Raw genomic sequence first — 14,499 nt, forward strand, 5'->3', positions numbered from 1 at the left:
GGACTGAATCAGTGCATGTGTTTATTACCGGCATAATGTCTCTCCCAAGGTTTAATTGTATTTCTTTTAACACACGTATCCACATCAAGAATCTTGCACACCAAATACACATACAAAACCTTTCAATTGAATTGACTTTTTTGTGTCTTTGAACTTTGAATTATTTCCCTTGTTTGTCATATATTATATACTTTATTTATATAATCTATTTTCAGCTGATAAAAAAGATGGAATCGGTTCATAAATCTTTAGATAACATTGATATATTTACTGGAGCTCTGATGGAAACTACTGCAAATGGACCAGGAGAGCTAATAAGAACCCTGACAAAAGAACAACTGTTGCGATTGAGAGATGGAGATCGATTTTGGTTTGAAAATATACGAAATGGGTAAAAAAAAAAGATTTTTTAAATTGCAAAAGTTAATTTGTTACAAAGAACCAATGAGCTACAACATTAATATGACTAGATAATCTTTTAATTGGTAGTTAGGTTAGCTAACAACTAATTAATGATGAGACAAATTAACTTGTGGCATTTACTTACTGGAAGCATACATTTATTGGGAGAAATAACTCAGATCTATCCTGTTATTTGATTCTAATAAACCAATGGGAACACTGATGCTTGTTTTTACATAATATTTCTATGGAAAGCAAGCAAGCAGGCATGGCTGTGTGGTTTAGAAGTTCACTTTACTATGACCTGCGCCTGGGAAAGTGTCTTCTATTGTAGCTTCAAGATGAACTAAGCTTTGTGAGTGAAGTTGGGGCAATTGGAAATTATAAAAGTTTGTTGAATGAACTGCACCAGTTTTTGAGTTGTAGACTTTGTCAATTATTGTTTAACACCACCACCTAGCCATTGGAAACCTTTAGTGGAGGCCATTCCATTGCAAGTATTTAAGTCAAGTCCCTTGTCAGAGAATGACTTCTTTGTTTCTTGCCAGACTTGAAGGCCTGCAACAAAAGGGCATCAATGAAACCTTTCTTTCTCTGACTAAACCTTTGAAGAAAAAAAAAAAATCAACCCTGATGCAGTTTATCCGATATAGATCAGCCCACCACTGCAAACGTACAATTATGGGTTGCACCACTTATAGTACCTATTTACAACGAAGCTGATTGTATTGTAGTTAATTCTTAAATTTTACTTTTTCTAGCTCTATATCCAAGAGTAGTTTTATTTGTAAAGAGAATTCCTATTTATCTCTCTGCCTATCTATGTACCTACTTGCCTATTTACCTACCTATCTACCTACCTATCTATCTATCTATCTTATTTATTTATTTATTTATTTATTTATTTTACAGGTTATTTACGGAGGAAGAAATTGCAAATATTCGAAATATTACAATGAGTTCTATAATTCACCATGTTGCAAAGATTAAAAAAGATTCCCTGCAAGATAATGTATTCATCAGATCTCTATGTATGCTGCTTTTTTTTTTTTTTGGCATTTATAAGTTTCATTATACTTCTCATGGATTATATAATCTGAACCCAACACCGTGGAGTTGGGAAGCAAACTTCTTAACCTCACAGCTATGCAGTACAAACCCCTTCAGGTAGATGGCCCTGCTCAGTATGTAGAAAAGGAGTAGGTAGTAACTCTATAAGATGTACCCGGTGCAAGCTATGGACACATAAGAGGTGCAGCAACATCAAAGGCAGGTTAACTAGCAAGTTAGTTTTTGTTTGTGGCAGATGTTCAGGTGCAATAAAGACTGCAAACAAACAGGAAACAACTTCTATCTCATTCCAGGGTGAAAAACTAGAGGTAGTCGATAGCTTCCGCTATCTGGGCGACCAAGTTAGTAGTGGGGGTGGGTGCGCTGAAAGTGTAGCTGCTAGAATAAGAATAGCCTGGGCAAAGTTTAGAGAGCTCTTACCCCTGCTGGCGACAAAGGGACTCTCACTCAGAGTAAAAGGCAGACTGTATGACGCATGCGTACGAACAACCATGCTACATGGCAGTGAAACATGGGCTGTAACTGCTGAGGACATACGTAAGCTCGCAAGGAATGAAGCCAGTATGCTCCGTTGGATGTGTAATGTCAATGTGAATACCCGTCAGAGTGTAAGTATCTTGAGAGAAAAGCTGAACATTAGAAGCATCAGTTGTGGCGTGCAAGAGAGACGATTGCGCTGGTATGGACATGTGGTGAGAATGGAGGAGGATAGCTGCGTGAAAAAGTGCCACACCCTAACAGTTGAGGGAACCCGTGGAAGAGGTAGGCCCAGGAAGACCTGGGCTGAGGTGGTGAGGCAAGACCTTCGTACATTGGGCCTCACCGAGGCGATGACTACGGACCGAGACCTTTGGAAATGGGCTGTGCGTGAGAAGACCCGGCAAGCCAAGTAAGATCGTTGCCAGTGCCCCTGGACTGGTTCTTGTGCGGGTGGCACATGAGATGCACCATTTTGAGCGTGGCCGTTGCCAGTACCGCCTGACTGGCTCCTGTAGGATTTTCGAGCGAGATCGTTGCCAGTGCCCCTGGACTGGCTTGTGCGGGTGGCACATAAAAGACACCATTTCGAGCGTGGCCGTTTTCGTGCGGGTGACACGTAAAAGCACCCACTACACTCTCTGAGTGGTTGGCGTTAGGAAGGGCATCCAGCTGTAGAAACTCTGCCAAATCAGACTGGAGCCTGGTGTTGCCATCCGCTTTCACCAGTCCTCAGTCAAATCGTCCAACCCATGCTAGCATGGAAAGCGGACGTTAAACGATGATGATGATGATGATGATGATCGTTTAATGTCCGTTTTCTATGCTGGCATGGCTTGGATGGTTCGATTGGGGTCTGGGAAGCCAGGAGGCTGCACCAAGCCTCAATCTGATCTGGCAGTGTTTCTACAACTGGATGTCCTTCCAAACACCAACCAATCTGAGAGTGTAGTGGGTGCTATTTACGTGCCACCGGCACAGGGACCAGATGAGCTGGAAGCGACCATGATCAGATGGTGCTTTTTATGTGCCACAGGCACGGAAGTTAGTCAAAGTGGCACTGGCATCAGCTACGTTCAGATGGTACTTTTCACATGCTACCAGCATGGGGCTCACAACATATATATATATATATATATGTTAAATAAAATGAGACAACAAAACCAAGGCTGCGTGGAATTTATAGGACATTTATAAAGAGAAAGATAGTCTTACAGCTGTTTCTGGGATATGTGGGATATTAGCCTACCTGACATTCCACCATAACAGGTATTGATTACAATTGGTGACCGCCCTTGCATGAACAGTTGTCACATACATCAATTACATATATCTATATATATATATATATATAAGCAGCTAAGCACAATGTGATACCATGAAGGAAAAATTCAATTGTCACTAAGTGTAACTAAGGCTGCTGATGCCCCTACATTGCTAGAAATAAGTTAAAATGTTCTTAATGCTGTTGGAAGAGTGCAGATGCATACATGCTAACAGGAGAAGCATCTGCTCCATGCCGACTCCAAAATACCCAGACTAGATGTCTAGTTTCATTTGCATCTACACTCTTCCTACAGCATTAAGAGTATTTTAACTCTTATTTCTAGCAATGTAGGTGCGTCAGCACCCTTAGTCACACTTAGTGATGAGTGTGTGTATGTGTGTACACACACGCATTCACACACCCCAAGAGACGAGTTAGTGACAGGAAAGGTATCTAGCTATAGAAAATCTGCTCCAACAAATTCTGTCTGGTTCATGCTAGCATGGAAAAGTGAATTTTGAACAATGATGATGATTCATATGAGTCAGCACGTGTGTAGATAAATTATATATAAGATTACATGTGAATGTTTACAAAATATTGACATTGTTGTGGATAAGTGACAGGGATTTCTTTGCTAAATGTCCTGGAAAATGATTTGATTACTTTCAACTGGTTATTGCTGGTTTATCAGGAATGTCTTCTTCATTTGTTGTACAGAAGGAGGGGGGAAAGAGACAGTAGCTTATAACTACTAATGAATTACATGTGTAAGCATATTATCGGTACTTTAGTTTTTTTTTATGAGTGGTGGGGTGTTTATGTTTCCATGAATATACTGAAATACAAGACAGTAAAATTAGTAAGTTACTTGTAGCATTTTTTATGAATAGTTGAAATTATTCTCTTGCTACACAATAAACTGCAAAAAAAGCTGGTCTAGTTTTGTATGGACATTGCTGGTTCATCATAGGTTCGATTATTCTGTAGAGATAGCCCCCATTGTTTTAGCCATAGTCTGTTTGCACAGCAAGATTAAGTGTATGTTTATTAAACATTGGGGCAAGTGAAATCGTAATTGAACCATACTTGATGACTGGCACCTGTGCCAGTGGAGCACTAACAGCACTGTCCGAGCATGTTCATTGCCAGAGCAGCTGTCTGGCTTCCATGTTAGTGGCCAATAAATAGCACCATTTGAGCGTAACCGTTACCAGCGTTGCCTTCTAGCACTTGTGCTGGTGGCACGTTAGAAAATCATTCAAGCGAGGTCGTTGCCAGTGCCGCTGGACTGGCTCCCGACATGTGGCACGTAAAAAACACCTTTTTGAGTGTGGCCGTTGTCAGTACCATGTGACTGGCCCTCGTGCTGGTGGCACGTAAGAACACCCATTACACTCTCGGAGTGGTTGGCGTTGGGAAGGGCATCCAGCTGTAGAAACTCTGCCAGATCAGATTGGAGCCTGGTGCAGCCATCTGGCTTGCCAGCCCTCAGTCAAATCGTCCAACCCATGCTAGCATGGGAAGCAGACGTTAAGCAATGATGATGATTTAGAATTATAAATGAATACACACATGAGCTTTCAGTTTCCAAATCCATGTCCCACTCATAAAGTATTAATTAAGCTGAGGAAAGAGTTGAAGGTACTGGAGATGTCACACAGGGAGACAAAAGCCCAAAGACACATAGCTGGAAAATGAACTGTTTAGTCATACAGTTATGCATGTCTTTTATCTTTTGTTTCAGTCATTAGACTGCAGCCATGCTGGGGCACTGCCTTCAATTTTTGGTCGAATGAATTGACTCCAGTACTTATTTATTTTTAAAGCCTGTACTTATACTATCCCGCTAAGTTGTGGGGACATAAACACACCAACAACAGTTGTCAAGTGGTGATGGGGGAGGAGGGGGGACAAACACAGACACAAAGACAGATATATACATGATGGGCTTCTTTCAGTTTCCATCTATCAAATCCACTCACAAAGCTTTGGTCAGCCTGAGGCTATAGTGGAAGACACTTACCCAAGGTGCCATGCAGTGGGACTGAACCTAGAACCATGTGGTTGGGAAGCAAGCTTCTTACTACACTGCCATACCTACACCTAGATTAAAAATTAAACTTTAAGAACGTGAAAACATGGTTGAAACCTTGTATAAAATATGTATGACAGAGACATGAATAAAGATTGAGAACATGATCACTCAAAATAGTTAATAAGCTTGCCACAAACTACAGAGAGGTGGTATTAAAACAGGAAGAATATTTATTATATATTGTTTATATTCATTTTATAATCCCTGTTGGGCTTAAGGATTAAATGTGTTACAACACGTTAACTCTTATCTCGCCTTCAAAAGACAAAGATATAAACTCTTGCCCGGAGCATCTGTCTACCACATTAGAATCTCCCACTGAGTCACCTTTGACTTTTCTTAAATTATTGGCAGATACCCAGACAGCTTTAGGATTTTAGAATGAATTCTATGTTGTTTGAGATCATCATCATCATCATTGTCGTTTAACATCCGCTTTCCATGCTAGCATGGGTTGGATGATTTGACTGAGGACTGGTGAACCAGATGGCTACACCAGGCTCCAATCTGTTTTGGCAGAGTTTCTACAGCTGGATGCCCTTTCTAATACACATAAGACATGGATATTTGGTGTATTTTGTTGCCCCAGGAGACAACTGACCATCTTAAAGTCCATGCGTGTGCCCCATTGATTATTGGCAAATATCAGTATCTTGAAATTAAGATGTGATGGATTTCATTTTAGGAATTAGCATATCAAAAAATTAAATCTCCAAAGCAGGTAAAAATATCCTACCAACAAAATACCTGTTGGGTTGTGTAATCCATCTATTTAATACATTGCAATCCATCTATTTAATACAATTTTAAAACCATTTTTTTTTCAGCTCGTCGATGTCCGCCACCTTTGCCAGTCAATGAGTCAAACCTAGAAACATGTCCTGATTTACATGGATTTAACTTTTTCTCTGGAAGTGAAATCTCTTTCATTGCCACATGGATTGGAATCGCATTAATTCCTGGCAGTTAGTATTCATATTCAATCATATTCTCTATATAGAACTTTCTAATGCTAGCCTTGTAGTAAATGTGCTTAGTGTCATTAAAGGAGCCTTTGTATAGTCACTAACCTGATGGAATTAGCAGTTAAATCTCACTCTAACCATGTTCTACCATCTGGCATGTCAAATAATGCGGTTCATGACAGATTATGACTGAAAATACTATGGGATTGTCATGGCTAGAATACCTTTGACTATATGGCTACTGGACCAAGATAGACTTGGTGGGTAGGGTTAAACAAACACTTGCTGAAATAAGAAGCCATACTGCATGAAATATAGAAAAATGGTGAAATAGCATTGCAAATAATCATTTAAGTTCATTAATCAACAAAATCTAATAATTATGACTTGAGAATTGTTGATTAAAATATTCAATGCTGTTGATTCTTGAGCTTTTCATCTGACTTGAAACCTATTCTGGTGCATCTTCATTATTATATTGCATCACATGTTTTTCATTGGCTCTCTAATATTGCCTAAATCTAGTCATTTCAAATTTTGACTTACAGAGAATTCATTTGGAAATTATGGATAATGATCATACCATACATTTTTTTTTTAAATGATATCAGATTGTTGTTTTCTAATCAAGTATATGACACGTAACCAAATGAGTGAATTGAAGCAAAATTGCAAGGATGGTACAACTGCAAAAGCTGTCACAGAGGTGTACCCATCAGAAAAAATACAAATTTTGAGAACAGTAAGCCGAAAGTGGAAGAATAAGCTTAGCTATTGTACATGAATTTATACAATTTTTTTCAATAATTTTATTTTGACATGTGGGGTTAAAATAAAGGCACCACTATTTATATTCCCTTCACATTCTATTAAATTTTTAATGTGTAACTAACTTTATAATCTAAAAAATATGTAATGACTAGTTCTACTTTTGAAGGCTTAAAATTTTCTCATGTCCCCTAATTTAAGGTAAACCTATTAAATCATTACCTTTAAATCAAGTCACCTGTTCATAGTATCATTCTATAGTATTGGATAGAATAATAGGTTAGGGATAAATCTCCTCTCTGAGCCCTATAGAGCCATAGGGCCTGTTTCCCAGCTTCCATAGTGCATATATTCCCCACCCCACTCCTGGATGGGACACCAGGCTGTTGCAGGGTTACTCATTTTTGCCAGCTGAGTGGACTGGAGCAACATGAAGTGAAGTGTTTTACTCAAGAACACAATCTGTCACCTGTTCCAAGAATTGAAACCACAATCTTGTGATCACATGTCCAATGCTCTGACCCTAAGTTACATGCCTCCACACAAGGATTGAATCTAGAACCAAATGGTTGAGAACATTTTAATCATATAGCCATATGTGTAAAATAACTAAGAAAATTTTGAGACAATATTACAAACTCATTTAGGTCTCTTTGGGAAACTAAGAGATTAATGCAGTGAATTGGCTGTCATTAGAATTCCTTGAGGCTTTTTTTGTGACTCTCTATGCTCTAAGTTCAAATTCCACCAATGTCAACTTTGCCTTTCATCCTTTGAGGGTCGATTTAAAAAAAAAAAAAAACAGAAGCTATTCAGGATGGTGGATTGCTAGAACTGTAAGACAATAGGACCTGATGCTTTCCAGTATTTGTTCCTGCCCTTTCTATTCTATGTTCAAATCATACCATGGCTTATTTGGGTGATGGACCTAATCCATTATCCAGTTTAACACCACCATTTGGAACCTTTTGTCTGATTTAGTATAGTCCGTTCTATTGCAAGCATTTAGACCAAATTTCTGTTTCATGATACTTAGAAGCTTTCTAAAAGCAGGATAAGAGTTCCCGTTTTCCCTGACTACATGATTACCCCCCCCCCCCCAACCCCCAACCCCTAATCTTTCTAATAAAAATATTGATATCTGTTACTAAAATTTTTCTTTGACTAATTTTGATTTTTGAAACCTTTTTATAGTATTCCTTCTCTTGACCTACACACTGGGATGGTATAAAAGATGTTATACGAATAAATTGAAGAATCAGTTCACGAAAAGTAACCATTCTGTTGAGACGCTACAAGATACGACTCAAAATGTCTACAGAGGTAATGAATCAAATATCTGTTTACAATGTATTTAGATACTCATTTAATCATTAAATATACATGGCTGTCTAGTAAGAAGTTTGCTTCCTAGCCACATGGTTCTGGGTTCAGCCCCACTGCATGGCACATTGGGCAAGTGTCTTCCACTACAACCTTGGGCCACAAAGCTTGTGGATTTGGCAGATGGAAACTGAGAACTATGTCAAGGGCATGTTTCGCATGTAGGCTGTTCCATTTATTGAATCAACTGGAATCCTTGTCATCATAATCGATGGTGGGTGTCTGGTTCAGTACGTCAGCTATAATAAACTTCACAACATCTGACAGTTAAATATCTCAAAGTCACCAAGATTGGCCTTCTTCAGAACATATGTAGAGAGAATTCTCTATTTTGAAGAATTTTCAAGATTGCCTTTGGTAGTACATGCAACCCATGTAGACTCTAAACATATTGTAGTATGAATACAAGACCAAAGAGTTTTGTGGACACATTCCACTCATTTCTACTTGGTTGTTCAATGTAGAGTAGACTTTGCTGGCTAATCTTATCATGCTGAACACCAGGCCATATCAGATATTATATTTTGGAGACCTTGTACACCGACAGAGAATGAAGACCATTCAACTGCATTGATGTCAATGGCAGACACATAAAATCTGGGACCTACCAAAGATAATGAAGTTAAAGATATCATATGTAACATGGTGGAATGTATCTCAGTTCCAATAAAATTAAGCTTCGATGGCATAGGTCCTATAGGATTAAAACAATTTATATGAGTAGAGTTTAGTTAAAATTCATTTTGAGTTATTGAAGAAGTTTTTATGCTATATTTAATGATTTTTAATAAAATTGTTGCAATATTATATCGATTTCTCCATCGATAGAAAGCTATATATCTTGTAGTGGTGGTGATTATAGTTGATCTGAATCTCCTCATTTCTTGACTGTTACTTTAGCAACCTTCAGGAAGATAAAAGGCCAGATCAATTTTGGAAGAATTTGAACTCAGAATGTAAAGGAGTGTAGCTGGTTATAGCTAGACATTTTCTCCATAGTTCTCATGTCTCTACCAATTCACCATTACAATATTCTCACTAAAGGAGAATGAAAGCTTTTCTTTAACATTTGAGCCATGTATGATAAAAATTATTTATAAAAAATAAATGTTAGTAATATTGAATTTAAGTGATGTTTATTGTGAAAGTTCATATAAATATATCAATTTTATTGTAAAAATTCCTATGGCTTTTTATTGCTAATTCACAAGAAAATATTTTGATAATGTGTAACGAGCTTTCAAATGCTTTCATGAATATAAAGGATGTTACTTTTAAAGTTAAAACTTCTTTTAGTTTTGTCAAATGTTTATACTCTATACCTCGGTTTTTCTTTATTTTTATTAACAGTCTTGGAATGGATTGAACATCCAGAGTCTTCAACTGCGCTAGAAATTTTATTTCGTGAAAGTGCTACAATAGACATGTGGGAAAATGGTAAAAGAATTCGGACTTTATGCTTTCAAGACATGGATGATATTGACATAACTCTTGCAGTCAACAGGGGCTGTACATTTCTCCTCATTAAAGTACCAAGATCATATGATTTAGTAAATAGCTTTATCTATTTTTTTATTTTATCTACTAACAATTTTCGACAGCTTTCACATTTGTTTTTAGTCTTGTCTACTCTTTGCAGTGTCATGTTGGTTTTTAGTTTCTTGTCAAAAAAAAAACCAAGTTAGTCATAGTTAAATTAAACAGAGAAATAAGTAAAAATAACCTAAGAGAGAAATTGAAGTTTTATGTCTTTTGGTATTGGCATATTATTGACTCCATATCAGCTCTGATCAAGAAGACCTTTGGTCAAAAGTACTGCATCCTTGACCATACTTTATTTTATTCAGACAGTGTATCCAGGACTACATTATCCAATGTGCTCCTTTTGTATTTTTTTTTAATAAAACAACTTTATAGTGTGATTTGAAGAAAATTTGGTTACTTCTTCTAACAGATTTGCATAGAGGTTTCCTTATTGATATTGTTTGGAGAGATTTGATGGCTCAAACTTTTATATACCTAGAACTAAACTTTTGCTAAAGATCTTGTGGTGAAAATCTTCTGTTTTTTCCATTGAACAAGAATTAGAAACAATTGAAGTAAAGTTAACTTTGCTCTGTTTTTCTTCTTCATTCATCTCAGTCTTGTCTCACAACAACATCAATATTCTGATGTTTTAGGACATTACTGAGTTCACTCATAGCTATATTTTAAGAATTCTTTGAATTTGAGTATATTTTATTGTTAAGCTAAATGCTTTGTTTTTTTTTTTTCAGTTGGTTTTTGGCCCCATGTTCTGTTAGTCTGAAACTGCAAGTAACCCAATCGTTGCAATGTAGCCTGCAACTAATAAGCATTGCTAGAGAGCCACCTCTGTTCAATCTACAAGACACGGCTGCCAAATTTCCCTCCAATCAAACTGCCTTATGAATACATCAAATAACACAGTGCCTACTTATCCTTAAAATGACAAGAAGGTCACAACTGGGTTGTCTATGATTATGGGTCTACTTGATAAATCTTGACCTAGGATGAAGCAACTACTTCAAAGCAAAATGGTTTCATAATTCCAACTATAGCCTTTAGGATGTCTTATTGAAATTCCTTTGGTAATGGTTAAATCTTAGACATGCATTCATGTTATCATAAATTGACTCGTTATGAATTCAAATATTATTGACATACTGAGATACTCAAAGGATGTATTCCAACAGGTTATGATGGGAAGTAATTATCAGAGTTGCTTTTTAGCAGAATATAAAAAGATTGATTTGACATGAGAACACAGCTGGACTCTAGGTTGACATGTCTCATAAATTTTGAGTTTCCTTATCCAGTAATTTTAATACATTATACATTTGTAAAGGGACATTACAAGACTAAAATTTTGCAAACTGAATTCAGTCCTTTATAGACTTTACATTATAATTTTACTTATGAACCCTATTTTAACAATAAATATAGTTAATATATATACCATAACACAAAAAATACATGGTTAATACATGGCTAATATAAATACATGGCTAATATATATATATAGTTAATATATATAATAATATATATATACCATAACACAAAAAATACATGGCTATTTACAGACACTGATCTTTGTGCTAAGTATATACTAAATGCTTTATTAGAGGCAACACACTAACATCCAAAACAACAAACCGTTAATTTTTATTTTACCTGAAATGACTTTTTAAGAGTAAATAAGTCTTATTTTTCTCACAGATTCTGCAATTTAAAACAGAACAGGACCGTTTAAGGTTTGCTGAAGAAACAGACAGTGGCATAAAAAGAAATGGTAAAAAAGTCACCTGGCACTATACGAAGCAGAAAGAGCTGTTGTCTTCAGCTATTACAAGGAAGAAGAGAAAGAAACTTTTGGAAAAATTCCTCAAGAATGTCTTTTCTGAGGTTAGAAATTGAATTGTTATTAATGTGATTTTTTTCAGGTGCTTTTGTTTTCTAAAGATGGCAAAGTTTCAACTGTCTTTAGGAACTTCTGAGAAAATTCTCGATATTTAATGTCTGTGTATCCCAGTTCTGGAATAAGTAGTTTATCATGAGTAATATGACTGATATGGTATTATATTAAAACTATATGCTTCAAACTGTTGATCTTCTAGCTGATGGAAAGAAAAGCTTCAACATGCACAATGATTTCCTGAAATTACTTCACTTCATCACTGGATTTAAGGGGCAAGTTGATAGTTGTTGGCTAAAATACCTGTTGATATTTGGCTGACATTTTGCATTCAGTTTAAATCCTGCTGAGGTCAACTTTGTCTTTCCTCTTTTAAGAGTCATTAAAAAGCACCAGTTCTGGTACAGTTAATTAGCAGAATCATATGAACATCAGATTGAATGCTTTGTGTTACTCCAACTCCTTTTTTATTTCTGGCTCATTGAGAGTTCTGTGTTCAAATCTCTCCATGGCCTACTTAGGTAGTAGACTTGTTCTGCCACATCACCACTTGAGCCTCTGGTTTGAGGATATCTTTCTCTCTCCCATCAGCCCCAGAAGTCCTGTTAAGAGTAAAGGCACTGCTTTTCCCTTTGGAGTAGATGATAAAAGAAAATTGAATTTCAATATTTTAAATTTCATCACATTAAAAACAGACCCGACAGAACAGAGAAATCAGTTGTCAACACTTTCTCTCCATAAATATCCTAAAGGAGTTCTAATCCTGAAACAAAGTACAGTACCAGGCAAAAGTACCCACTGTCAACCTATATTATTAATCTTTTATTGCTTGCATTGTTTTGACTTTAAAAAATATTAAAAATATGACAGTGCTTCATGAAGTAACTATACCTATCTCTCTCATATATATATATATATATATATATATGTGATGGCTGCCCCCTCGTTATTGAGTATGGCCATTGCATGAAGCTTAACTTAACGGTGTTGTGATCGAATGTGACTTTCTAGCCCAGCCAAAGATCTACAATGTCTTGCACAGAGTTGGCATCCAAAACCTTTGCTGGCAATAGCTGGCTGTTGTTGTAATTGGGCTCCATATACCATTGCATGTACATACATACATACATACTTCAAAACTTTCTTTTGTTTTCAGGCATTTCATTTAGATTATGATCCTAATTTGGATAAAAAACAGATGCACCACTCTAAAGAGATGCTGGACTTTGAGATGTCAAAAGTAAGTATATTTTCTAGTGTTGATGAAGATAATCATCATCATCATCATCATCATCGTTTAACGTCCGCTTTCCATGCTAGCATGGGTTGGACGATTTGACTGATGACTGGTGAAACCGGATGGCAACACCAGCCTCCAATCTGATTTGGCAGAGTTTCTACAGCTGGATGCCCTTCCTAACGCCAACCACTCAGAGAGTGTAGTGGGTGCTTTTACGTGTCACTCACACGATAACGGCCACGCTCGAAATGGTGTCTTTTATGTGCCACCCGCACAAGAGCCAGTCGATAAATTATATCAAGTTCTATCATCTGCTGGTGATTGCTTCACCAGTTGTATCCATTTTATTCCACCCTGTGATATATTGACTGTAAAATAGCCTTTAGAATATCTGAGAAGTTAAAGTGGCATATTTCTGAAACAAATATTGACGTAGGTGCAGGCATGATTGTGTGGTAAAAAGTTTGCTTCCCAACCATGTTGTTCTGGGTTCAGTCCCATTATGTGGCACCTTGGGTGTCTTCTGCTATAGCCTCAAGCTAGCCAAATCCTTATGAGTGGATTTGGTAGACAGAAACTGAAAGAATCCTGTTGTATATGTTTCTATGAGCATGTGTCTTTGTGACTGTGTTTGTCTCCCACCACCATTTGACAAATGGTGTTTATGTCTCTGTAACTTAGCAGTTTGGCAAAAGAGATTGATGGAATAAGTACCAGGCTTGAAAGAAATGTACTGGGGTTGGCTGTTATTTCTAGTTGGCCAAATGACCACATAAAGGCTCCTTTATTGGGTTACAGCTGGTAACAGTGGTTTATACAGCTTATGCAAATATTTATGGAGGAGAAAAAGGCAGTGAATTGGCTGAATCATTAGAACATTGAACACCTTGTATTTGTTTTGACTCACTGCACTCTGAGTTCAAATCGTGCTGGGGCAACATTGCTTTTTTTCTTTATCCTTTTTGAGCCAATAAAGTATGAATCCAGGGCAGGGGACAGACATAAGTGTTTGGGGATCAAAGCAAGATGCCTTGTATTTTCTGCGTCTGTTTGTCTTCTAATCACACAGGTGTCAGGTTTGCTGTCTTTCTTTTAAATAAGTATTAGTGACATGGAGAAAGGGAGATTTACATGTAAGAGCACCTGGCAGCCTTGTTCAAAAAAATCTTGATTTGGCCTGTTCATAAATGTGTAGAGGTATAGTCAACCTTGATCAACAGAGGCCCTTGTGTTGTAGAAAAAATATAGGGAAGGATTTAGAGAGAGATTAACACTTTCTAGATTTTATTGGAAAAAGTATTTAGTATGAGATATATGGGGCTCATAAGAGGACATTGAAAAGATTTGGACAGGAATGGTACTGTTTATCAGTCCAGAGGAGTGTAGGTCATTATA

At 37.0% G+C, this 14,499-nt stretch overlaps 1 protein-coding gene across 1 annotated transcript in view; it reads left to right on the forward strand.

Moving 5' to 3' along the window:
- LOC106882005 (dual oxidase) overlaps nt 1-14,499 on the forward strand; it is a 58,796-nt gene that overhangs the window by 25,485 nt on the left and 18,812 nt on the right. The window contains exons 12-18 of the mRNA XM_014932549.3: nt 216-391; nt 1,315-1,433; nt 6,143-6,280; nt 8,243-8,371; nt 9,782-9,981; nt 11,669-11,854; nt 13,021-13,104. Of these exons, the coding sequence (XP_014788035.1) occupies nt 216-391; nt 1,315-1,433; nt 6,143-6,280; nt 8,243-8,371; nt 9,782-9,981; nt 11,669-11,854; nt 13,021-13,104 (1,032 nt within the window). The remainder of the gene's footprint in view (nt 1-215; nt 392-1,314; nt 1,434-6,142; nt 6,281-8,242; nt 8,372-9,781; nt 9,982-11,668; nt 11,855-13,020; nt 13,105-14,499) is intronic.

Source organism: Octopus bimaculoides, chromosome 6, assembly GCF_046866305.1.
Source record: "Octopus bimaculoides isolate indiv1 chromosome 6, ASM4686630v1, whole genome shotgun sequence".
NCBI classification, from domain to species: Eukaryota; Metazoa; Mollusca; class Cephalopoda; order Octopoda; family Octopodidae; genus Octopus; species Octopus bimaculoides.